General features: G+C 45.4%; 1 protein-coding gene across 1 annotated transcript in view; it reads left to right on the top strand.

Moving 5' to 3' along the window:
- The first annotated feature begins 3175 nt into the window (after positions 1–3175).
- The window catches only part of Elovl6 (ELOVL fatty acid elongase 6), a 105380-nt gene continuing 81827 nt past the window's right edge, over positions 3176–26728 (top strand). The window contains exons 1-2 of the mRNA XM_052179265.1: positions 3176–3380; positions 3534–3654. Of these exons, the coding sequence (XP_052035225.1) occupies positions 3566–3654 (89 nt within the window). The 5' untranslated portion in view covers positions 3176–3380; positions 3534–3565. The remainder of the gene's footprint in view (positions 3381–3533; positions 3655–26728) is intronic.

Genomic DNA, 26728 nt, shown 5'->3' with positions numbered 1-26728 from the left:
GACATACTTCACCAACTAGGCCAGGCTCCTCAAATTCCCCCAAACAGCGCCACCCCCTGGGGACCAATTACTCCTAGGGACAAACCTATGGGGCATTCTTATTCAAATCACTATATATTATGCAAACCTTGCTGGCCAGGCTTGCTGGTAGGCAGGCCTTGGGCTTGCAGTGATCTTGTCTGCCTGCCTTCCTGTTTGCCAAGCCTGGCTCTGGTACCCTTTCCCACTCTTCCGGCCCCACCCAATCAATCACCCAATCAATCATCCAATCACTTTACCAACAAGCAAGACAGCTCTCAGGCCCAGGCACTGGGCTAAACGCTTTCATCAACCATCCCCACCTTTCAGACTGATTTTGCCAAGTGTTTAGTTTTGGGCCTCATTCAGGGTGACCTGGCACATCGCCCTAGAAGGACGATCCCTTACCTGAAGAGATTAAGTGAAATCTTTATACGGAATCTTTGAGTGTCAGGGGACATTAATGTCCTAATCACCAACTAGACCTCAGATTGATGTAATACTCTACAGGATTTCTTTTAACTCTGATTTATTTATCTACTCTGTGTGTGTGGTGGTGGTGGTGGGTGGGGTGGATAGGGTCTCATGTGGCCCAAAATAGCTTGGAGTTTGTTATTTAGCCGAAGATGACCTCGAACTCCTAATTCTCCTGCCTCTACCTCCCAAATGTTGGAACTACAGGCATGGGTTACAATGCTGGCTTTATTTATTTATTTATTTATTTATTTATTTATTTATTTATTTATTTATTCATTCAAAGAAATATGTGTGTGGCTTCCTGTCCCAGGCGCCATCGCAAAGCAGCAGCCATGGCCCTGCGCTACCCCATGGCCGTGGGCCTCAACAAAGGTCACAAGGTGACAAAGAACGGCAGCAAGCCCGAGACACAACCGGCGCTTCGGGCCGATGCCTTACCAAGCATGCCAAGTTGGGGCGAGACATGATCCGGTAGGTGTGCAACTTTGAGCCCTATGCGCCTTGGAGTTGCTCAGTATCCAAGAGCAAGCGCGCACTCAAGTTGGTCAAGAAGAGGGTGTGTATGCACATCCGGGTCCAAGAGAAAGCGGGAGGAGCTGAGCACCGTGCAGATTGACAGGAGGAAGGCGGTGGCCAAGGATTAAAGAACGCTCCCACCACAATAAAAGATCATTCCTACAGTTAAAAGTGTGTGTGTGTGTGTGTAGGGGGGTCACCTCCTTGTGCAGGTGAGCAGGTACACGTGGAGGCCAGAGCTATAATGGAGTGTGTCATTCTCAAGTCCTCCCCATCTTCTACTCATCTCAAAGCTCCTATTTTAGGTTTGCGATTTTAGGCTAGCCTCAGACTCATGCAGATCCACCTGCCTGCTTCTGCCTCCCAAGTGCTGGGATTAAAGGTGGGCATCACCACCGCCTGGCTCACACAGCAATTTCCAGCCAGTGTAAGATATAAAAGGTGCCTGGTCTCCAAAAATGAAAACAAACACCAGGAGTTTCCCGCCTCAGTCTCAAAGGTAGCGGACAAGCATATGCTACCCTGGCTAACCTTTCGTAGGTTCTGGGAATCTGAAATCAGGTTCTCACGCTGAGCCATTTTCCCAACCTGGTGGCAACACTCCTTTCCTTCCAGCACTAGGCAGGCAAAGGCAAGCAGCTCTATGAGTTGGAGGCCACGCTGGTCTACAGAGCAATTTCCAAGATAGCCAGGGATACACAGAGAACCCTATCTCAAGAAAACAAAATCAAACCACATAAAAACCCGGGGTATCGCTCTGTATCCCTGGCTGACCTGGAGTTTGTTACTAGACCAGGCTAGTCTCAAATGCACAGAGATCCACGAATGCACAGATTTCCACGTACTTCTGATTCCAGAGTGTATTAGGATTAAGGGCGTGCCCCTCCTGGTCCCCCACCCATTTAAGATGGGTGGAGAAAGGGCAAGAATGTCCCTGTGAAATTCAGACTCACCTGAATTTCTGCCTATTTTACTAGCACCAATCTTCCTGCCTCAGCCTCCAGTGTCTTGCTGGGATTATCTAACTTTGAATGAAGTTCCCTCTCTTCATTTTAGCTGGTAGGTAGGGAGATGTACATCAGAGAGGGTATTTTCTTTCTGGTCCTAATGTGCATCTTTGAACTAATAGGCTCTTAGCTGGGCTGCGGTGGCTCAGGCCTTAGTCCCAGGACTTGTGAGTGAGGCAGAGGCAGGCAGATCTCTCAGCCTGAGACCAGCCTGGTCTACAGAGCGAGTCCCAGGAGAATCAGGGCTACACAGAGAAACCTTGTCTCGAAAAACCAAAAAACATTAAAAAACAAAACAAAAAGGACCCACCTTGAAAAATCACAAACATTTAAAAAAAAAACTAACAGGTTGCTGGTCAGTATCTTTTGTTGGATCCAAATATTATGTTATTAGGTACCTTATTGTCTCTTATGTCATTCTTCCTTTTAGGAATAGAAAATACTATCCTCCAGAAAAATAAGAGTGTTTGGGAAAGGTAAGATTAAAAGGATATTGCTGTGAGCAGGTTGTTCAGAGGGGTCAGCCACACCTTCACCCCTCTCCTACATTAATCTGTTCTTCCTAATTTCTCAAGAATAAGGCAGAATTACAGTAAAGCATACAGATAAAAGTTTTGGTACTTAGACCAGTAGGCCTAATTCTGTATGCCAAATTCCTTTCCTCCCTTGTTCACTAAGATCCCCTCCAGGTAGCCAAACTCTCCTCCTAACTCTTCCAAGTCAACTCTCCTAGTCAACCTTGACTTCCCAAGTCCTCATCTTCAGCATCCTGTCTGCACGTGATCTTCCGATTCGCAGGCTACCTGGCCCTGCGGTCAAGCTGCCCGGTAGAGGTGGTCTCAGAGGGTGCTGCGTGGTCGAGGGGGTGAGGAGAGCTCGTACGATGTGACCCTCACATTCATTTGCCTGGAGTTCTCATGCCAGAGACCTGGCAGATTTTACTATTTCCCAATTGTTTACTCGCCAAGCTTTCGGGTTCACGCGCCTCCCGACTGAGGCTAGCACGCTGAAACTTCATTCAAAGGCCAGGCAGGGAGGCCCACGAGGCGGCAAATGGGCTTGTGGATGACCTCAAGTCCACTTCCTCCCTCTTGGCGCCCTTCCCCCCCAGTCCACCAACCACCTTCTTGTAAACAAAACTGTCCCCCAGGGCGAGGGGAGGTCTTGCTCTTCTGCGCCCTCTCGCGCAAAGGGTTAATTTTCCTGATCGCACGAGGGGGAGGAGATTTCCCTGTAGACGAGTAAAAAGCGTGATGGACAAACGTGCGGGCACTAAGACCGCAAGGCATTCATTTCCTCCTACGGTGGATGCGGACGCTGGGAGGAGAGCCCCTGAGCTAGGAGCTGGGAGCCGAGGCGCAGGCAATGCTCAACCCTGGATGTAGCTGAGAGGCTGGGAGAGAGATCGGCCAGGAGACTGACGGCGGGGCAATACCTAGGGGGGTGGGAGGGGGAAGCAGACAGGAGAGCACTCAAAATAAAAAGGCTCTTTACAGATTTTTTTATTTTGTATAGAGAACACGTAGCGACTCCGAAGATCAGCCCCAATGAACATGTCAGTGTTGACTTTACAAGAATATGAATTCGAAAAGCAGTTCAACGAGAATGAAGCCATCCAGTGGATGCAGGAAAACTGGTAGGTGATGCTTTCGCGTGATACTGTACCCGGGAGTGCATTCATGTCGGTATTCCCGGGCTGAGCCTGAGAGGAGCGATGGATTGCCGGCAGTGGCCAGCAGATCGCGGAGTTCTAGGGTCTCATGTCTGCAGGAGACTCTGAGGCTGCGTGGAAGCGTGCGGTTTGGGGGTGCCCTGTGCGAGCCGAGGCCACGCGGGCATCTTTGTGTAGATTATATAACGTAGAATATATAATATGTGTACCTGGAATGATATACGGGAGACAGAGGCATGTTACAATCCAGCTATCCCACCTGTGCTGTGTCCTTGCTTTCGCTTAGATTTGGGGGTTCTGCTTGGCCTCCCGCAACTGGAGCGTGCAAGGCAGTGGAGGGAGGACCCGGTCTCCGCTCTCTTTAACCCTCTTCAGTCCGCCTCGCTCTGGTCCTTTCCCTCTCCCCATCCATCCCTCGTGTCCTTCCTTTCTCCTTGTAGTTCTTCCACTTTACTGCCCTCCCTTGACTGCCGCCTCCAGCCGTAGATGCCCAAGGTCCAGGACCTCTTCCCCACTCAGATTACTTTCCGGTTTCATAAAGACATCGGGAAAGAGGGGACAATGAAAAACTGCAATAAAAATGAATGAACCCGAGCAAGTGGAGCCACGCCATTATTAAGTTTCTGTGTAAAGGAAACGCCTTTTGGACACGTTTCTCGGTGCGGAGCGGCAGTTTAGGTACTAGAAGGCTCTTGCCAGGGCACTCTTTGGAGAGGTCTTTCCCCAGAACTTCGAATCCGGGAAAACATCTTGTTTACTGAGTTCCTCCAGTTAGTCTTTTGAAAAATCCCTGTGTGGGAGGCGATCCGGTGTCACCTTGCAATGTTTAAGAAGGGGGCTCCCTCCTTCCCGTAGACTGTGCTGTGTGGTGGAGGTGTTTCCCTCCGGTTTAGTGCGAGCCCCACGATCTCCCCACCCCCCAGCCCCTCTGCGCGGCGGCCGGCCCTCGGGGGGCTTCCGGGCTCCGGGAGGTTCCGCTGCCGCGTGCGAGGGCGCTCGCGACCAGCCTTCCCTCCATTCATCAATGGGAAACCGGAGACGCCGGCGCTCCCGGGCTGGGACGGGTGGTGGCAGCCGCCTTGGGGGTTGTGGGCGGCCGAGGCCCGGGAGATCGCCTTCCCCTGCTCGGTCCCGGGCTTGCGGCTCCCGCCCCTTGCTGCCCGCGGGGCGTGTGCCCACCCTTGGCCTTCAGCTTGCATGCTGGGCCCTTGGGCGGTTTACAGCGGCGGCGGCCGGGCGGAGCCAAGGCTCTGGGGCGCGCGAGTTTGGGCTGCGGCATGGCGGCTGCCTGCCCGAGGCCCCGGAGCCCCAGAGCCAGCTTGGTGCGCTCGCCCGCGTCCTGCTGGACACTGAGGCCGAGGGCGCGGGCCTGGGTCCGGTGCGCGGTTGCACCCGCGGAGAGTCTGGATCGCCCGGTTTAGGGGGCGGCCATAGGGAGGCCCGAGCGCAGCAGGAAGCCCAGCCCCCTCGGGCTGGCGTTCAGGGGTCCTAGAGGTGCACTTCCTCCCTAGGAGTTTGGGGGGCGGTGACCCGAGCTCAGCCTGCCAACCTTGGGCTCCGATCTTCTCTGAAGCCATTTGTCACCGTCCCTCGCAGGGCTCTAGCCTGCCTTCCTCCAGTAGCCTCCTAACATGCTGTCTTTAGCTTGCTGCAACCCGGTAGGGCCTGCCATTCCGGGGCAGGCTTTCCCAGCCTTTGCAGGCGCATGGCACTCACTGTCCGCCCTTCCTGCTGCATCACCCTGGTGCCTACAGTCCCAGTTTGTTGTCACACTCCCCCGCCCCCTTTTTTCCTAAGGCTATTTTCTGTGTCTGTCCCAGGACCATTTCCCGCCTCTTACTCCAGACACTCAGTTAAGTGACAGTCACTCTGTCAGAACTCTAGCCTCGACAGGTCCATGGTCCTGGCCGGACTGAAAATATCCCAAATACACTAATTTCTTTTCTCTTGTTACTCTTTGACCACTGTTTATTAGCTTTTGAACATGCTTTAATTTTTTTTTTCTGGAAATGCAGTTTCCTATCTCTCTTTTTATTTTACTTATTTATTTAGACGTGCCTGCGGCTCCTAGCACATCGTGGGCTGCTGTGGGTGTAGTCTTTTTTCCGGTCTTGATTTTGCAAAGCACTTTGCAGCGTGCTTTGTACATGGCAGGTGCTTGCAAAGCCCAGCGATGAGATGAAATAAGTGCTCATTTTGCCACCAACACTGCCTGCTCGTGTCCACGCGTGGAGTTCGGCGTGCTTGGCCAGCAGTTTGAACGCTGTTCTAGTCACACTGTAGAATGCTTGTTCTGCCTGTCTTATTGATCTTTGGCTTTATGTTTTGGGTTGCTTATTACAGTGGAAAGGCCTGTCCCCTCCTTGCTGATCCTAGCCACCTTCCCTTTCTACTTTCTAGTTCTCTCGCAGTCTGATCTTAGAACTTTCCCACCCGCTTTCCCCAGATAAACCCCTAAAACCTTAACAACCAAGATGTCTTGGTTAAAATGAAGGTTCTCTTCTTATGTTGTCGTTAGAAGGGAATGCCATCATAAAGATATATATCCCCTTGAGAGGGGAGTTGAGGGCCTTTGAACACCATGAAGGCGCATCTTCACCTGACCTATAGTCACTTAGAATGGTTCCAAGTAGCTTCTGGAAGAAAAGCCTGTGCCCTGTCTTTTGAGAACTTATTTGTAACTGTTCTTTATGAACTCCTAGACCTAGTCTAAACAACACTGCTAATTGTAACACATCTCTAATGAACTGAGTTGCCAGGGCTTCTGACCACTGCTGGGGTTGGGGTGGGTCTGGCATGGTGCCTTGCATTACAGTAGTCTGCATCTAGGAACTAGCCTCATTTAGGAGGATTCAAAATACGGAGTTGATAAAACCAATCCTGTGATGATTTCTTACCTTAGTTACCTTAGCATCCATCCACTCGTGGAATGGAGCCCCAGGTCTCCGAGCAGTCTGTGTAAACTCAGCCGACTAGGCTGAGAACACAAACTCATGAAGTTTATTGCTACCTTCGTTGTTTAACCTGATACTCACTGGCCTACATATGAGCTATTGTAGACTTTATTTTTGTAGCAAATAGCTTGATAATAGAATAGACTGCAGTGACAGTTTCAGTACAAAGTAATATATATGTATTCCCCTGGAAAATCACCCTGTGTGGTTTTCTTGAAGCTGCTTCCCAGTTAAAAATAACCTGGGTAATATTATCTGGTACAGTTTCTAACATAAGGTAGAGAAAAAAATGCCTGCCTTTTAGCTGCCAATAACATTTCTGAGTTCCAGTTTTTAGACAGGAAGGCCCTTGAATGGATGCTATTAAAGCTTCGGCGTAGACATTTGGTTCTTTTAGGACCTGGCTGGCCATTCCTTGTGCTAACAGCCGACTCAATCGGTAAATGCTGCTAGCGAGGGGGCAAAGTCACCCAGCCGTCGGAAAGGCTGGAAAGGAGACATAAAACTCATTGAGAAGGAAAAGCAGGCTGCGCCTTCTCCCCCTCCGCCGCCTGCCAGGTTTGTGCTAAGACTGTGGATGCTAGCTGCCTGCGCTGGTTGTAATTGCCTGGCCAATGATGATTATCTTCTGATGTCGGCTGACACGGTATTCACCAATAGGAACGCAGGAGGCCTGTGCTGACTGCTGTAACATTATGTATGTGGGGTGACGTCATCAAAGGGCTTGCCTAGAATCTCATGAAACCCTGCCCCCTCTCCTGGCATCCTCCACACATGCAGCTCTGAGTGCTTTGTATACTTTTCTGACTTTCTCCTCTCCTCCTGTGGTGATTTCTAGAAGGCTTTTTTTTTTCTTTCCACATTTGTGTTCTGTATTCTAGACAAGTTTTATGAATACTACCCAACAGAGGAAACATTATTAACTCAAAATTTATTTTTACTGAAGGGGGAAAATGGACTTTAAAAGGAATTGCATCATGTCTCTACCGTCTTATGCATGAAGTTTAAAAAGCATAAACCTGTGTCAGCAGTTCACTTTTTTTTTTTCAAATGGATAGATTGAGACTGTTTTTCCCATAGGGAGAAGAGCTCTGAATTGCTGCAGAATTTTTCCATGTAACTTGGATGTGTGCATCTGGGGAACGTGCTGGGAAACCATAGGATCTGTGGCGTGGTACAGAATAGGCTGGAATATTGCCGGGTGATTATTAACATTTCCTGAAATGTGATTGGCTGTCAAGACAAAATTGTTCCTATTGAATTCTATATGTAGCTGTCACTTACTTTGGCGAATCAGACCGCATGCTAGCAACATGACTGGGGTGTCAAGGGACTGAAAACCCTTCCTATGAACTTCAGGATACAGGTGACATATATGTTAAGAGAGATAAGACTCTGTCGTAGAGAAGGAAATCAGGGTTCCTATTGTAATATAGGAAGTGATAAAAAGCTATGTGGGAACTTTTACCTGAAGTTTCAAGTATCTCTCAAATATATATGTCTTTCATCCCAGGGATGAAAGCTAGCTTAATGCAGATTACTATATTATCCTGTTACCTGCCTATAATGTTTGTGTTAGTATATGAGTTTTTTCCTTCTGGTTTTGTTTGTTTGTTTGTTTGTTTACATAAGGCTTTTTGTTGTATCAGTAGGTTTTTTTTTTCATATACATTTCTGGTTGCCTTTCCATTGCTGATTGTAAAGGTGTCACTGTACAAATTAGGATTTAACTCCATAGTCAACCCAGTTTGCATTGTTTATTTCCTTGAAAGAAGACTCAATCCAAGAAATTGGAGAATTTGCAAGAGGGGAGAGGACCTTTAAACTTGAGAAGAAATAATCCGCCCACGTAGTCATTAGCCAGCAAGTAAAATGAAGAGTGGATTGATTTTATAGCAAATCAAGCATTCATCCCGTTCAGCGATCTCATTTGAGTTAGGTCCAAGCTTTTTCTAAAATTGGTTTTCCAAAATCACTTGCCGTGCTGATTTCCTTCATCCTCTATGTATGGACAGTCACTGTGCTACACTTTGTTAATAGGAGTCAGTGTGTCGAGCTTGCCTCGACTTACCCTTTGCTTATCCCTGCAGTTGATCTGCCAGCTCCCAGTTGTTTCCCTGCTATCATCTTCGTTAAGTGAACTCAGACATTTACTTAGAAAAGTTACTCATGATTCAGGCAGGCAACCTTGTGGAATGTGCAGGAAGCCAGCCTTCATTTCTTTGCCTGTATTATGTATAGGCTGGTGCAGATATGGAATGTTTGCATATTATTCAGATAAGTCCTTTTCAAGTGTCACTTCTTGCATTTACTCTCCAGTAATACGTTTTACAAATATAAACAGGCCTTTTAAAGGTGTCTTGCAGCTGGGCAATGGTGAACACCTTTAATCCCAGCACTTGGGTGGGAGAGGCAGGCGGATTTCTGAGTTCAAGGCCAGCCTGGTCTACAGAGTGAGTTCCAGGACAGCCAGGGCTATACAGAGAAACCCTGTCTCGAAAAACCAAAAAAAAAGGGGGGGGGGGTGTGGGTCTTGCCATAGGGTAAGAGACTAGAAATTTGGTAAATCTTTTATTCAAGAGCATCCAAAGGCCCAGGCCATGAGGAGTCGTCTAAGCTGAAGTCTGTGCATTTCACGTGTTTTTATTTCTCCACTTCTGTGTTGAGCATTTCTGTGTTTAGTCTTCAAGGCTTTGTCTTGATTTTAAGACAGGTTGGGTATATTGAAAGCCAAGCTCATCTGGAGCTGGCTGTGTCTGTGCTCGAATTACAGGTGTAATTTCCCCAACTGGTTTATTTCCTTGTCCTTTATTCCTTGTGTATTGGAACAACCAGTCCTTTTAGGAAACCTTTGGTAAAACTCGTCATCCGCTGTTACCATTTGACATTGAAGGCTTTACTTTCTAGACAAGTTTTTTTTGTCTTAAAAAAAGAAACCAAAACAGTAGAGCAGCTAAGAACAGCTGCGCAGAGATGTATTAGATCAGTTGCCGAGGTGAATTATGCATGCAGATTAGCAGACTGATGGACAGTCACTTGTGGCCATCACATGTTTTCATCCTTTTGCTTTCAAAGCTTCATGTTTTAGGTTAAACTTTTTGAAATTGCGTGGAAGGTAATTGCAGTGCTGCGGGGAAAGTCTCATTGACATGCATGTCATGCAGGAGATTTATGACCACATTTTAAGTGAAATATAACTCCGTTTTCTCAAACTATTTCTTTTCTTTAAAAAAATTCTTTTTCATGTGTATGGCGGGGTTTTTTTTTGTTTTTGTTTTTGTTTTGCCTGAATGAATGTCTCTGTACCACACGTCTGGTGCCCTTGAGGATCAGGACATCAGATCCCCTGGAACCGGAGTTGCAAATGGCTGTGAGTCACTTTGTGGCTGTTAGGTCCTTGGAAAAAGCCACCAGTGCTCTTCTTAGTCACTGAGCATCTCTCTAGCCCCTCGAGAGAGATTTCTTTAGAACTTCTTTATTTTTACTTGTGTGTATGTATGTGTGTGCATCATGTATGTGTGAATGGCCAGGGAAGACAGGAGTCATTGGATCCCCTGGAGCTGGAGTTCCAGGGTATTGTGCACTTTTAGCAAGTCCTCTCTCCGGACTAGCAACTTCTCCAGCTTACAAAAGGCATGTTTTGTTTTGTTTTGTTTTTTCCGAGACAGGGTTTTTCTGTGTAGCCCTGGCTATCCTGGAACTCACTCTGTAGACTAGGCTGGCCTCAAACTCAGAAATCTGCCTGCCTCTGCCTCCCAAGTGCTGGGATTAAGGTGTCCTTAAAGAGATGTTTCAGATATCTTAGTTCAATCCTTAATTTTCTTTTCTTTTCTTTTCTTTTCTTTATTTATTTGGTTTTTCAAGACAGGGTTTCTCTGTATAGCCCTGGTTATCCTGGAACTCACTCTGTAGACCAGGCTGGCCTCGAACTCAGAAATTTGCCTGCCTCTGCCTCCCAAGTGCTGGGATTAAAGGCGTGTGCCACCACTGCCCGGCAATCCTTAATTTTATTAATGTCTATCCTTGAGATTTGTTTTTCTGAGTTAGAAAGTTGAACGTCTGAATGAATGTTACTTCTTTGGAAGATTATGATGTTCATAGAAAGTAGGGCTGATGACTGGAAAAGTTGGATCCATTTATACTCTGGCCAGGATGGTCTACAAGTCGACTTACAACAGGGCAGTATTTAGACTTAACAGTGAAGATGATTCCTTGATAAAAGCCTTTAATAAGTTGGTGAGGACTGTTTTCTTTTCTAATTCTTTGATGAGCACTGAGGTTCCATTTCCGTTTGTTTTCCTTTTTGATCTTGTAAATTATTTCTCCTGTCTTTTTCCACTCAGCTAGTTGTAGACTAGCTGTGTGTGATGGAGATTAGCATGTTTTCCTTTGTAATGTCATCCCTTCCTCTCTGGGAGGATTTAGCATGGCCTCCACTGCACTAATTACATAGTTGGGGCCAGTTTAGTGGCTGGAGGGCGGCACACACCTTTAATTTGAGCACTTGGGAGGCAGGGCAGAGCTTTGAGTTCAAGGCCAGCCTGATTTACATAGTGACTTCCATAACAGCCAGAGTAACACAGGTTATACAGTCAGACCCAGTCTTGAAGGAAGGAGAGAGAGAGAGAGAGAGAGAGAGAGAGACCAGTTTAGTGTATTCAGTAAAGATGCATTATGTATAAAATCAATCAAAACATTTGTGCTTATCTGAAGAAGGGTATTAGATTCATTCTTTCAGTGCTTATAGAGAGAAGTTTCTTTAACTTTCTGCCAATTTTAGGACTTAACTGCTGCACTTATTTTTCAGGTTTTCATGGGTGTGGCAGCAAGCATTTCCTAGGGTAGGGTAGTGTCATGGTCAGCGCTCAGACTGCAGATTCAGGGTGGCTGGGTGTAGGTTCTTGCTCTATCTTGTAGAAGCTGGGTAATCTCTGCTTTGGTTGTCTTAATCTCCAAGCTGGAGATGTTCTTTGCAGCTCCTCTTTGGCTTCCAGTTGGGAAAGGTGATGCAATGAAGAAAGCTGTCTACAGGCTGTGAGACTAGAGCACGTGTGTTCAGTCTTCAGAGCCGTGCCCAGCCCGTACATTTTTATTACACAATTACAGTCACCCTCATTGTTCACTCTGTGGGTTCAGGTGAGAAGAGGGAGTCTCTCTAGAATTATAATGCAATTTCTGAGGTAACCTCTGGATGACTGCTTGTCAACCCTGCAAACTGATAGGTACCAGTGGGTAGGTCCTGAGAGTTGGGAAGGGTGCATGGTTTCAACTGCATCTGAAGAAATCTATAATCCAGACTTTGGCAAGAGAAAGTATTAACAATATTAATGTGGTGTCATCAGAAGCCTTCGCGGTGCTCATTTTGAAGTGCTTTGAGAAGCGGTGCTTTTTCTGCAATCCCATCTAATGAACAGGATGAAGGCCAGTCAGTCGATAGACAAACAACGCTGCTATATTTTCTATAGAGGACTTGAGAGTGCTGCAGTCACTTGTGTATCAAATGCATGCGACCTTTGTGTGACACCAAAGGTGAAATTGCTCTGTGGGGTCAGAAAAAATGATACTGACTGAACATTTGGGGACAGTGACTTTACAGGCCCGTGCTTTCATGAATATTTGGCCATTGCTCATTGAATCTTTTACTTTTGGTGGCAGAGACCTGACTGTTTTGTTAACGGACTTAAAAATCCACAATATCCCATATTAGTTTCTTTTACTGTTGATCCAGGGTAAGGGGACAAGGGTGTGCTATCCGCTGGTTCAGGGAGTTTTGCCGTGTGGGCTGCAGTAGAACCTTGCGGCGTCCTTGCAGTTACGTAGGGGTAGAGGTGAAGCACCTGTTATCGAATGTTTATATTGTCTGTAGGTTGTTTCACTTGGCACTATGTGGTGACGTCCTTCTCAGGTTGAGTAATACAGAGAGGAACAGTTCTTTATCCCTCCCTCCTGTATCCTATTCATGGATGCTAGGCAAGTACTCTGCCCCTGAACATTGCCCCAGCCATGGCTTTATTCTTTGTTTTTTGTTTGCTTGTTTGTTTGATTTTATTTTTGTTTTTTTCGAGACAGGGTTCCTCTGTGTAGCCCTGACTGTCCTGGAACTCACTCTGTAGACCAGACTGGCCTCGAACTCAGATTATAACCGTGCCACCTTTGTCCGCCTAGCTTTATTCTTGATCTGATGGTCTAGGTTCCGAAACGGGGACCTTCCTTAGGTGGCTTTCGGTCCAGTCCTCTCTGGGAAGCTCTCATTCCTTTAGGTTCCTTGTGAGAACAGATTTGTTTATTACACATTGATTTAAAAGCTACCAGCCTTTTATGGTTCTAGTCTAACTATACTTACTTATGCAAGACCACTGATACATATTTTCAAATGCCTACTCTGACATTTCTCTGAGCCTTTTCTAATGCAGTTCCTCAAATGCCACTTGTGGTCCACTGGTGATCTATGTAGACATTTTTAAAAATTAATTGTTGGCATCTTTGGGATTTGTGGAGGAATTTTAATCCAGCAATGTGGCTACTTGGGCAAGGGATCACATCCAAAGGCCTAGGTCTTTGTGATCCAGTGGAATGCAGACCAGCCACACACCTTTAATCCCTTTGGCTGGAATACAGACGTGCCCTTAGTACACACCTTTCACGTAGAATTAGTTTGTGGAAGGAAGCAGCCATATTTGAAAGTGACATCTAATTGGGAGACAAAGTGACAAATCAGAGAAAGGTTTAACCGGATGAGTCAGAGATTGGTTATGTCCAGCTCTCACAAGAACAGCCCAGGAAAGAGAAGCTATGTAAATGCAGAACCGGGAGAGTCAGTCCGCTGTAAGGCAGTACTGTGAGTGCAGGACAGTGGAGTTCACACCCTGAGTTCTTATGCGGTTGGGTTGGTGAAGAGGCAGTTTTTCCAAGCAGAGCAATTCAATCTGAAGCTGAGAGTTGACTTGTATATCGGTCAGCTTGGAGAAGAGTTTGAACCAGCAAGCCAGAGTTCAGAAAGAGCTAGAAAGGGTGAGCTTAATCACCAGTAGGCCTCCGAGACAATTACACTGGAGAATAAAAGCTACTTTTACAGAATTTGAACAATTAAATACATTTTATTAGGATACTAAGAAGTTTATTGAAGCTTATAAAATTTTGGCAATGTTAATATTCAAGTAGAGGAAGGGGTGGAGACTTTCCCAAAACCACTGCATATGAAATTCTAGAAAATGTAAGCATCCAAGCACCAGTGAATCACTAGACTTGGCTTTAGTTGCAGCTGTTTTTTCTTCTCTGGGAGCAGGTTTCTCTGTTTAGCTGTGGCTGTCCTGGAACATGCTCTGTAGAACAGATAGCGTCTTGCCCATACAGGCATTTTAGGTCTGTGGAGGGCCTCAGGCAAATGGAGAGGCTCTACTCCCTGTGACTTGGCTGTCCTGAGTTCTTTGAGGCTGGCTCACTAAACCCTGCATTTTGGATTCAGCTCCTCACTTTCAGCCGAACTCTGGGCTGCTCCTCCTGAACCCAGAGATCATGGCCAAGTCGACCAAATCGAGTGTGATCTCTGTCCAGTTTCTTTTCTCTTTCATCCTCCTGCTGCCACCACTGCCCTTTCTTCTATTACTCAGCTGCTTCCTTCTCTTCAGTCCTCAGCATTATCAGGTCTTATCATTCCTGTGCTTGAAAAACCTTATGATGCCTTCCTACTGTTTATGTTTTGAGAGGCTCTTTGACCCCCTCCACGACCTTACTGAAGTCACCTGCTGTGTGGCCGCTCTCCCTCTCCTCACAGCCTTCAACCTGCTGCTCTTCTGGTTTTGCTCTCCCTTGATTCATAAAAAAAAAAAAATTATTTTTTTCTCCTAGTAAGTCTGTGCCAGCCACAGTATTTATCAGTAGTTACGCACATGGTGTATCCGCTAGAAGGATGGATATATGCAGTCATGCTGAGGGCTCCCTTCTCATGTTCAAATGTATCTGATCTCTGATGTGTCTTTGTATGTCCTCAGTGAGTTGTAGAAGGCTGGCCAGTGTCTTGACAATGCACATCTTAATTGTGTTAGCTGGTCTTATCTTCTAAGATGAAAAGTCTTGCGTTTGGCATGGCTAATTTTTAAGAGACACTTGCTGATCTGGGCGAGGAGTCATCTTTTTTAGCTACTCACACTATCCACCCCACTTAGAAAGAAATGACACACTTCTAAAGGATTCCCCTGAAACAGGGTGGGACAGGGTAGAATCAGATGTGTGGCAGGGGGTGGGGGGGTGCTGGAAGGACTAGGGGAAAGGTTAACAGTACTAAAAAGTAATGGTATAAAGATGGTAAATGTCGTAGCTTGAATTACATTCTGGGTATGTGTGAGTCCTGAGGTCTTTATGCTGTTTCCATAAAGAAAGAAAGTTTCAGTTCACAAGAAGTCTCTGTGTATATGTATAGCATCTAGTGTGTGTCAAGTGACTGTTTTTATTTTTGTTTTTGTTTTCTGAGACAGGGTTTGTCTGTGTAGCCCAGGCTGTCCTGGAACTCACTCTGTAGACCAGGCTGGCCTCGAACTCAGAAATTTGCCTGCCTCTGCCTCCCAAGTGCTGGGATTAAAGGTGTATGCCACCACCGACTGGCTGTTTTTGTTTTTATAGTGTAGTTTTTTCGAGACAGTGTTTCTGTGTAGCCCTGGCTGTCCTGGAACTTTCTTTGTAGACCGGGCTGCCCTTGAACTCACAGAAATGTCCCCTGCTTCTGCCTCTGAAGTGCCAAGATGAAAGGTGTCCGTGGTGACACCCAGTTTGGCAGTATGCTTTGAAGGGAGCCAATTTTAATGTTAGCATAAAGGCCAGCCTGCGGGGGAGAAGAGAAGCGGTTGGAGAGGTCTATGAAGTACGGCTTCATCCCGCTCTGCGCTTTCCTGGATGGATTAGGGGTTAAAGTGGAGAGGAGCCAGAGTTTGGTGTCAGAGTGGAGATCTTTCTCTAGTAATACATTGCATAGTTGTTTCATTTCATTCATTCATTTATCTATTTATTATTTAGTAGGAAAGGGCCACATTCTTTAAGAGAGAGGGTTGAAAGACATTAATTAACCTTAATATTTTTATACACCGTCTCAGGAATGTATCTAGTGGGGCTAAGCCTCCCTAGGGATAGAATTATCTAATCTAATAGAGATGAAGGATTGGACCTAAGCCTCTCTCTGGAGAGGGAGAATGAAGAGCATAATTAGCTGGGGGACCTTGTGGCACCTGGAAACACGCTGCACACATTCCTGGGATAGCTCATTAGCAACTGTGTCTCACTGAAGGGCATCGAGGCTGGATCTAGGGCAGTTAGCAAAGGGCTGGGGGCTGAAGTGAGGGCGGGTTACGGATGGCCGGCCGCTGTGTCCCAGGGCATGGATCCAGGCTGCGTGGTCTGTGGTCTGCGTGGGACAGTGTTCTCGGCTTCCTCGTGGGACCGCTTGGTGGGACACATTGTTCTGGGCGTTGCTCTGGCTTCTGCCTGCTGCTAGACTCCCTATGCCCCTGAGAGGACAGACAGGTTGGTTCTGGTTCCGTTTTCCGTCTTAACCGAGTTAGCCGGAAGCTATGCAAGGTCCAGGGTCCAGTCCACCTTGCCGGCCTGGTCTCTGGCTTTCTAGCAGCCGTGCCAAGAAACAAGATGGACGGAGAGGAAAAGAGACACTAGAGAGCTGCTCTGAGTCATTTGGGGTCAGTTTCTAAAAACCTGGAAGGAGCCGTGACACCCAGCGAGCACTCTGCCCCTTTTCTAAATTAGATGAGATACCATTATTAAATTACACACCGAGTTAAACACTCTTGAGCGCAAAAAGCAAGCTGTAGATTAGAAAGGAGATTGCTGTTTCAGTATAGATTGGTTGCCGAAAATAAATGCTGTGGAGATTCAGTATTAAGGTGAATTACTAAGCCAATGATTCATATACTAATTGAATTAAGATAATTAATGTTTCAGGCATAGTAGACTTGGCTTTTTAAGAACAGCATTAAAACGTTGTTTCCTCACAGGCTAATTTATCATGCAGTACTTTAATCATCTAATCTGTTCAACATTGTGACTTCGTTTGTTATTAAAAGGGCAGGATTCTTTGTCAAGTTATATATATATTGTTTTTCGAGACAGGGTTTCTCTGTATAGCCCTGGCTGTCCTGGAACTCACTCTGTAGACCAGGCTGGCCTCGAACTCAAAAATCCGCCTGCCTCTGCCTCCCAAGTGCTGGGATGAAAGGCGTGTACTACCATTGCCCGGCTTTTCAAGTAATTTTTAAAGGAAACATTCTTATTATAGAAATTCATTATTATAAAGTTTTTTTTAACAATTAGCTACCCCAGGATAAATCATAAAAACTTATGCATCGCCATGTATTTTTACATTTGTCAGTATTAAAGCTACCGCTTATTAAACTTAAGCTTTTCTAAGTAGAGTGATTTCTGAATATGTAGGCATAGCTCCCAACTGAAGGGAAAGGCCATTGTGCCCTCTAGCCACCTCTTTAAAACCTTCCATCTAGATTGGAAAGTAAAATTTCTTTTTGTTTCTTTCTGTTTTTCCAAGACAGTAGTGTTTCTCTATGTAGTCCTGGTTTTCCTGGGACTAGCTCTGTAGACCAGGCTAGCTTCAAACTCAAGAGAACTGCTTGCCTCTGCCTCTCTGCCTCTGCCGTGCTGGGATCAAAGGCACTCAAGACAGCTACTTTGTTTGTTTTGTGATCATCACAATATTAACATCTTTTCCCTCATCTCTTCCCTTCCTCTAAACCTTTCTTCCGCCTTGCTTTCTTTCAGATTCATGACCACTTTATTTTCTCAGTTGTTACACACACATCTATATGTCTTTGTGGATTCCTCAATACATTGATATAACCTGTTCAGCCCACATGATGTTCCCTGTGTGGTTTTGGTATTGGAGAGCAGATTGATGTGCTCCTTCCCCGGGAGGACCTTCGCTCTCGCACACTGCATTCCTTCATTTAGTTCTTTGTTATATAGTTGAGGCCTTCTGGGCTTTTCACACTTTCCTTAGAGTGAGATTAAACTTATTTCATTTTAAAAAGTAAATTGTGCCGGGTGCTGGTGGTGCACACCTGTAATCCCAGCACTTTACAGAGAAACCCTGTCTCGAAAAACCAAAAATCAAAAAAAAAAAAAAAAAAAAAAAGTAAATTGCAAAACTCTTGCCATTTAAAATGAGTATTGTAATTAAAAATAAACTTCACTAATGATGACGTTTAGACTGAGTCCAGCAGCCATGGATGTTGTAGTGTAATGAGCTTGCTGAGTGAGGTCCTGTGGTCTGGGCTTAGCTTTGTTATTTCCTATGGATAATTCAGGCAAGCCTAGGTTTTTATTTTGCTACCAGGAGGGAGCGTTTAACAAAACAAACAAAAGGCTCCACCGGTTTTTTAGAATTATTTGAATAAGGAATAAGGACACCTAGGCTGAGACCTATGAATTTATTCTCTGACTAAAGCATTTGTGGGGAGTTTTTCTGCCCAACAAGGGACTAGACATATCTAAGCACCTTTGGCCCCAGCCCTACTGAAGGCTCAGGGAAACCGTGAGACTGAGTGTATCTAACCGGGACTCAGGATTACAGGAAGTCACAAGTAGGTGCAAGGTGAGCCCTGACTCCGGACTGAGTTTACTCAGTGGAAGGAGCTCTGCTTCTTCCTGGTTTGCAGTCTGTTACATCTGCGTGTGTTGTGACAGATCTTGTGTTGCCTTTAGGTAGTTAACAGTGTAACAGCTCCATATGTCTTGTTGATGTTTGATCCCCAGGGGAGTTTGCAGTGCCAGAGTCCTCTGAGACAGAAATTATGTTTTCATTGGTCTCTGGCCAGACCATCAGGAGCTTGCCAGTGTCTTCTTTTAGTTACCTTAAAATGCTGTTTTCTTCTCTTCTTCATGTTAAGATGACAGACATTGCTTATTCTTTTCCTGGGCCTTCAGCTGGCCTAAGCCACTCTGTGCATATACCCAACTTTCTGAAATAAAATCTCCCAAATTCGTATCTGCGTATATATTGTTTTACTCTAGGATTATAGAGATAGACATTTTTTTTTTCTGTTTTAGTGCAAGGGGTACTAAGTTTTAAATTGGTAGAACAGGGATCTGTTTTAATCCAGATGAGTATTTTTACATTAATCTATTTTATTTTTATGTGTTTTGTCTGTATGCATATCTGTGCAACACGTGTGTGCCTCGTGCCCTCGGACCAGTGAGATCCCCTTGGTACTGGGACTAGCTGATGGTTGGTTGTAGTTGGGTGCTGGGAATCTCGCCTCAATTCTCTGCTGGAGCAGCCATTTGGATCTCCCTCCCCTTCCCCCTGCCTTGGTGACCTCCTCCCCTCCCCCCCATAGACCAGGCTGACCTCGAATTCTGTAATCTACCTGCCTCTGCCTCCCAAATGCTGGGATTAAAGGCCTGCGCCTCCCCTGCCCAGCCAGACTCTAGTTCTCAGTGTGGGTTTGTCCCCATTCCTACTCCCCTTATCTTTCTTAAAAAGGATGGAGAAGAAAGGAACTTTAAGAATGTGGAACTTCTCTGAATTCTATCATTTCAAAGATTCTAACTCTGGACTGGGGTGGTCATTCAGTAGAATTATTTGCACTTAGCTCTGGGGTCAGTCCTTGGGAACCGGTGTTGGTAGAGGCAGGAAGATAAGAAATTTGCGATTATCTTATGCTTCTAGCAAGTTCAAGGCTGGCCTGATTTGTGATCAAACAAACAAAACAACAATGGACAACCTACCCACCCAAAGATTTAACTGATTGTTGGAGTACAAAAGCAGTTTGGGTAGTTTTCCTGACTACACTCTGGTGAGGCCTGGAGTTTTGACCTTGGGTTCACTCAGTGACCCTGGTTTTTGTTTTGAGTTTGTATAGTTTCAGCTGGCCTGGTTCTCTGATCTGTCAGCCTCTACCTTGGTAATGGGATTAAAGAGGAGGGGGACCAGGCTGTCCTACCACCTGCTGTCTCCTCAGTGCTGGGATTAAAGGCGTGCACCACCACTCCCAGGTCTTCTGAAATGACTTCCCTTAGAGTGTTTTTGAGGAACAAGGGGAAGGGGTGTGACTCTGTGTGTGTGTGTGTGTGTGTGTGTGTGTGTGTGTGTGTAGAACCATCCTCTCTCCATGCTCTTTTAAGTAAATTAGATCCTAGCCTGATTTTTGAGGCACACTGGATAGGAAGGTTTGCAATTTGAAAAGATAAAAAAGATCAACGTTTAGAGAAGTTTTTATTGTACGTTACAAAGAATTTAAGAAACAGTTTGACTGTAAACAAAGTTCCTCATCTGAGATTTTCCAGAAGTTTCCAGTTTATAGCCGGGGAAAGGCAAGGTTAAAGTTTGTATATACTTGGACCATAAACATGTATGATTCACTGCTTGACGTTTTTATTTGAAATATCTTTTTATATATAAAAAAAGGAGTATTATCTCTGTAGGCAGTCTTCCCAAGAATTTTGTTAGTTGTCAAAATTAGTGACTTTTAGCTGTTTTAGCGACTTTAACCAGATGCTGGGCATAAGTCCCACCACCACCAAGTTCCCTTAATTTTCCCTGTCTTTCCGATTTCCTTTTTCTTCATATTTTTCCTTTGCTGTGATCTCCTTGGTGATTCTTTCTCGGTTTCCTCTGCAAAAATGAGCTTGCTAATTAAGGACTTCTGAGCTGCTTTGAGTACAATAACAGAATTTAAGCCTCAGAACCTGAAGATGCTTTAAGAACTGTTTTGCATTCTCATAAGCCTAATTGTTCACTGGATAATAGTGCCAAGTTCTAGGTTTTGCCGGAATTGTCTTCCATCTCCTTTAAACGATAGGCAGTTTTTCTGGATAGCTACAAGATGGCTGCTGTCATGTGTCGCCACGTTTCCTACCAGCTTTCAAACAGAAGGAAGAAGTGAGAAAGTTCGAAGGAGGAACTTCAAAAGCGAATGGTCACATTTGTTTGTTTTGTGAGTGTGCTTGCGCACATGTGTGGAGGTCAGAGGATAACTTTTTTTGTTTGTTTGTCTTGGATTTGGTTTTTTTCAAGACTGGGTTTCTCTGTGTAGCCCTGGCTGTCCTGTAGACCAAGCTGGCCTCGAACTTAGAAATCCACCTGCCTCTGCCTCCCAGAGCGCTGGGATTACAGGCATGCGCTACCACCACACTGCAATCAGAGGATATCTTGAAGGAGTTGGGTTTCTTCTTCCACTACGTGGGTCCTAGGGACCAAACTCAGATCATCATCCTTGCTTAGTGGCAAGTACTTCTGCTGATCCACATGGCTGGCCCCCTAACAGGTTTTCTTACTCACTTTTACAAGGCTTTGGCCTTATTACAGAACTGTTATCCCTGCCAAACCTAGGTCCCAGGTCTCGCTTGTTGACCCTTCTAAGGTAAAGAGCCTGGGGTTTCTTTCCCATTCTTAACAAAGGCACTGATGACCCTGAGACATATGTACCAGGAATGTTTTAGGATGGGGAGGCATGGGTAAAATGGACTTCGTGCTAGCCAGCACATCCACTCTGAGAAAAAAAAGAAAAGACTTTTAGACCAAAATAAATCCTATTCATCTCGCAGACTACACTTAAAAAATGTGCAAATATTGAGTTATTAGTGCTGTTAAATGTGAATTACTCTTTTTAAGGTCTAAAAATAGAGCTTAAGAACAAAAATGCTTAAATTCTGGGAATCCAACTTTCTGTCTTGCTGGAGCAGGAACCATTTCTGCATTCCAGAAGACTCTGACCTGCGTTCCTATGAGGAGGTGATTGTAAAGTTGGCCTTTCTTTTTAATTCCCTTGACTGTTCATGCCTTGGGAATTACATGTGACACTGATCCACTTAGGAAAAGTGATTGGCTTTTTTTCTATTCTGGGACCCTGGAATCTTCCCCTGCCTCCTCCCAATTTTTCTTTCTCATTTAAAACTACCAAATCATTCTATTATAGTGTTATTTAATGTTAGTTGTATTGGTATACAATAGTGTTGTTTGCTTTCAACCTCTGGAAGTGGGTCTGTAGTGCGTATTTTACATATCAAAGCAGACCTGACCTAGGTTTTCCCTGCATCCCTCTGTTCCATTCTGACATACCCTACCCCTAACCTTGAGCTTTCCAGCCCCAGAGCTGGGCTGCCCTCCCCCCCTCCCCTCTCCACTCCTCCCTAGATAATCTACATATTTGAGCACTCACTTCCTCTCCTCCCTCTCTTCCTCTTTTCTCTCCCTGCACCATACCCCCCACCCCCAACTCCCTTAGCCACAATCCGTGAAGCCAGCAATCCAGCCTCAGAGCAGCTTTTCAATAAATCTGCTTTTAATATATTCTAATCTGGCTTGAATCGGCTCATTTCACCAGCGGAGAAGTAACCTATCTAGCATATCATTTAAAAAAAAAAAATCAAAGTGCAAACAAGTGATTACTGTAAAGTCTGACATGGAGGGCTGAGTGGATTGCTGGGGGAATGGAGTTATTAGAAGAGTTATTGAAGCCTTGGACAGCAGGGCAGGGCTGTGAGAGACTCAGGTCTCAGCACCAGAGGCAGGCAGGCAGGCAGTGTGGCAGGGTCAGCCCATGTGGCAGAAGCGACTTTCAGAAGGTAGAGGTGGTTTCACAGCACGGATGCAAACTTAACTTTCCACAGGAGAGCAGAAGTCTGTTACCTAGGGATTCACAGACATCTCTGTGGGGTGCTTGTCTGCTGTGGGGTGCTTGTCGGTCCGTGCCTGTGTAGGGAGAGGCCAGCGACAGGTATTGCAGCCTGAGCAATATGTAACATTCTTGTTTTTTTGTTTTTTCGAGACAGGGTTTCTCTGTATAGCCCTGGCTGTCCTGGAACTCACTCTATAGACCAGGCTGGCCTTGAACTTAGAAATCCACCTGCCTCTGCCTCCTAAGTGCTGAGATTAAAGGCGTACACCAACACCGCCTGGCCAAACGTAACATTCTTAAAATTGTGAGACAAAATTTCACACTTACCTGTGATGAGATGAGAGCCTTAATACTGGGCCTAACATTGACTAGGTGTGGGAACCACAGACAGCAGAATGAATCTTTGAACGTTTCCTCAGGACTCAGAAGATCTTATGCTGCTTTCTAAAGCAGAACTGTGTTGTTAGTATGTCTTAGATTACAGACCACAGAAAGAGCAACTCTCGGGTACACTGTGTGGCTTCTGACAGGATTAGGGATTAGTTCTAAGGCGCTAGGTCATAAGTCGTCTGAATCCTGTGTCCTCATCTCTAAAATGAGGTAGCCCTGACCCAGTAGGGTTGCTGTACTAGTACCCTGAGTAGATAAAAGTTAAACATTCGGTAGTGCTACATGGATATAAGTTGTAAGTATGTTAACATTTTTTGTAATGTTTAAATATTTAAAAATTTACCTAGTTGCTTCATATTCTCATGGGCTTCCTTGAGAACTATGGAAAGTCAGAACTTTTCACCTTGGCTTCTTAGGGAGGACAAGACAATTTCATATCCTGGGGTGTTTCCTTCCTTCCTTCCTTCCTTCCTTCCTTCCTTCCTTCCTTCCTTCCTTCCTTCCTTCCTTCCTTCCTATCTTCCTTCCTTCCTTCCTTCCTTCCTTCCTTCCTTCCTTCCTTCCTTCCTTCCTTCCTTCCTTCCTTCCTTCCTTCCTTCCTTCCTTCCTTCCTTCCTTCCTTCCTTCCTTCCTTCCTCTATACTGGGGATAGAACCCAGAACCCTCATGGATGCTGGGCAGGCTCTCAACCACTAAGCTACAGTTTTGAGTTTCCTTGGTTTATGCTTGAAAGCCTTTGGCACCTATAAGCCATAGGTGTCATCTCTTAGGAGATGTGCAGTTTTGGGTTTATTTTTTTAGCTTTATTCTTATCATTTGTATTTATCTCTATGCCTGTCTGTGTAAGCTATGACACTCATATGCAAGTGTACACCAAGGCCTGGAGAAGTCAGATCCTCTGAAGCTGGAGTTCAAGGCCGGTGTGAGCTGCCCAGTATGGGTGTTGAGAACGAAACTTGGTCCTCTGGAGAAGCAGCAAGCTCTCTCAGGTGCTGTGCCATCTCTCCAATGCCTGCCTTATGTTTTTAAGACGGGGTCTTTCCTTAACCCAGAACGTGCTGATTAGGCTGGCTTGACTGTTCCCCAAGCCTCGGGGAACCAAGCATGCACCTACCCTTTCTCCAGTGTGGGTTTTGGGGCTCAAACTCAGATCTTCATGTTTGCCTGGTAAACATTTTACTGACTAAGCCACTGCTCAGCCCCTTTCTTTATACTTTTTGTTTTTAAATAAATTTTGTTTATAATATAAGCAGGAATTTGTTTTGTTTTATTTCTATGTCAAGTGGTCCATGACAATCCCATCAAGAAAGGAATGCTTCACAATGTCTTAGCAGTTAATTTTACTCAGAGTATTGTCCCAGATGTCACATTTTGGGTATGGGTTTAAATGCTAGTTGGGTGACATTGGTGGTATAGGGTGTCCTGGGTACAAGTTTATCCAGTACCTGTAATTTCCCATCTGTGTTAGAATTGATGGAAGAACAGAGTCCTGTGGTGAGGCTATGATGGTTTTGAGAGACGCCAACTCAGTGGTTTTAGACCCCTAAACAACTAGTCCAGCACAGAGTAACTTGTTTTTCTGCTTTCAGCTTGAGAGAAAGATAGCCCACCCAGTTCTAGTTCCAATGTTTAACTATACAATCCCCCAAGGACATTTGCTCCAGATAATCTCTAACCTTCCTTAAGGCATAAACTATTGCCTGACTTCCTCATTCTGTACTTATCCATTCCATGCATGTTTTGTCCTCCACCCCTTGCCTTGTGATTTTTCCCCTTTAAATATCCCTGACTTCAGTTGCACAGGGTCCCATAGTCCTCTCCCCCTGTGCTGTGTACGACTGTGGACCCCCAGAGCTCTGGAATAAAAAATCCTCTTGCTATTGCATTGAGACTGTTTCTCACTAGTGATTTGGGTGTCGCCTTCTGAGGCATGGGGTGCTGAGGCACCCGCTTTTATCGGGTCTTACAGTTTGAGGTTTTAGTTCATTGGGAAATCTAAGGACAACGGGAAACTAGCCAAGTCAGGTCTAACTCAGAAAGCCTGCAGAATCAGTGAAAACTTCCTTTATTTGATTCATGATCATATGCAGAGCTCATTATTATGGAAGTGTGGATTCAAAATATCGGAATGGTGTTACATCCCCTTAAGTCTTTTTAAAAATTACATTGCAAGCAGTGAGCTTTATTTTCTTGTCACACTGTGATACAGAGGAGTTTCACTATGTAGTCCAAGCTGGTCTCAATCTCATGTCTTCCTGCTTTAACCTGCTGGTGTTCAGGGACTCCTAGCCTGTGCCATCACCCCCAACTCTTTATTCTCACCCCCAACTTCCTGAGCATTAGGACCAGCCAGTTAAGTAAGCTTTTGTTTTTTTTTTTATACTTCGTTTTGGCAGAGTGCAGCCTTCGCTGGCTGACTTGGACTGTTAATATTGGCTAGCAGTGGGTGTTAGCCCTGGGTGGTGCCCCGTCACTGCTAGCCCTGGGTGTGGTCAGGGACAGGACTTGAGGCGGATGTTGGTGACCTGAGACTCACACTCCCAGAAAACTGGTCTGGAGACGTCACACACAGCCTTGCTTCCATTTAATGCTCGTCTCAGGCTAGTTCGGGCCTCTCTAGGTCCCACCCTACAGTCTGTCTGTCCTCTGGAGGCGGAGAATGTAGGTCAGAGGGACTACTTCAGTACACAGGTGTGCGGGTGGACCTTGGTCTTCCTTCTCAAACCTGTAGGTTTGCTCAGCACACGGGGAGTCCTGACTTTCAGGGGAGGTAGAGAGCTAGGTTTCTGGGAGCACACACGTATATATACACATACACACACACACACACACACACACACACGTATATCATCCGTTCACTGCCACCAACTCACATGAACAAAGCAGCTCATTTAATGCATTTCTTTACCAGGCGTGTCTCATCCTTGTGCTTAAGAGTATTGTACAGCATTTTAGTCTTAGGGACCATTTAAGTGAGGATATTGTGACCAGCGAGACCGAGTGCTTGTTTTAAGATAGTACTGAAGTCAAAGAAGGCAGATCGCCCACCATCTTGCTCGATCTTAGTGAACTTGTGCCATCGGGTTGGAGATTTTCCCTGTCTTGAGCGACACGCCAAGTGACCGTGAGCACACGCATGCACACGTGCTACGGCTTTTTAAAAGAATATCTTTTACTCTTCTCTGACGACTTCATGCATGTATACATGCATGTAGCTTGGCCATACCCTTCCAGAGCTATGAAAGTGTAAATCTATCTTTTTGAGGTGAAGTCACAGCGATGAGGTTTGACTACACTTGTGGAGAGTAATATCCTAAGTTAAATTTTGTGGGACAGAGGATGGGCCCCAGTTCTGGCTGACCAAGCTCAAGACGGAAAATCGAGTTCCATTTACATTTATAATGGCAACCTTCACCTAAAATACTTTCCCAATGGACACTCAGAAGGGAAGTCTTTGTCTCCTTTCAAATTTAAATCATTAATGCCTACTTTTAAAGTCAGAGGTTTGAAAACAATTGAGATGAGAACAATTGTCTTTCTCATTTTCTGAAGAGGGAGGTGGCTCTTTCCAGATACCCTTTGAGTTCTTTGTTGTATTTTTATGAAGATGGAAGGAAACTGGACTGTGTCTGCTCGAAATGCTTAGTTAGTGACTTGTATGGAAGCCTTTTCCAAGGATATTATCTAATTACAGAGTGTTTACCCTGTGCCTACGGAAGGCTTTGGGTTTTGTGAAGTTGGTCCCTGTGATTGAGTCCTGAAAACAGGATGGGGACGGAAAAGAAGGAAATGAAGAACTTGCAGACTGTTGTGCGTTTGCCAGCCAGTGAGTCAGGTTTCAAACCCAGTCTGGTGGGGTCTCCAGATAGACGGATGTACCTCATCTTTTCCTTTGCGGAAGACTTTGGCACATACTCGGAACATCATGGGAACCATCTCTTAAGGGATGCGTTTTTTGTTCAAGAAGGCTCAACTCAGATAATATACGAGATAATCATTTCTTGAAAATGTCTTCTATCTGTTTACCTATATCGGTAGTCTGTTAATTCATACTAGTAT

This window comes from Apodemus sylvaticus, chromosome 4, assembly GCF_947179515.1.
Source record: "Apodemus sylvaticus chromosome 4, mApoSyl1.1, whole genome shotgun sequence".
Classification (NCBI taxonomy): Eukaryota; Metazoa; Chordata; class Mammalia; order Rodentia; family Muridae; genus Apodemus; species Apodemus sylvaticus.
The sequence above is the reverse complement of the archived record's forward strand: the minus strand, read 5'-3'. Positions and strand labels throughout refer to the sequence as shown.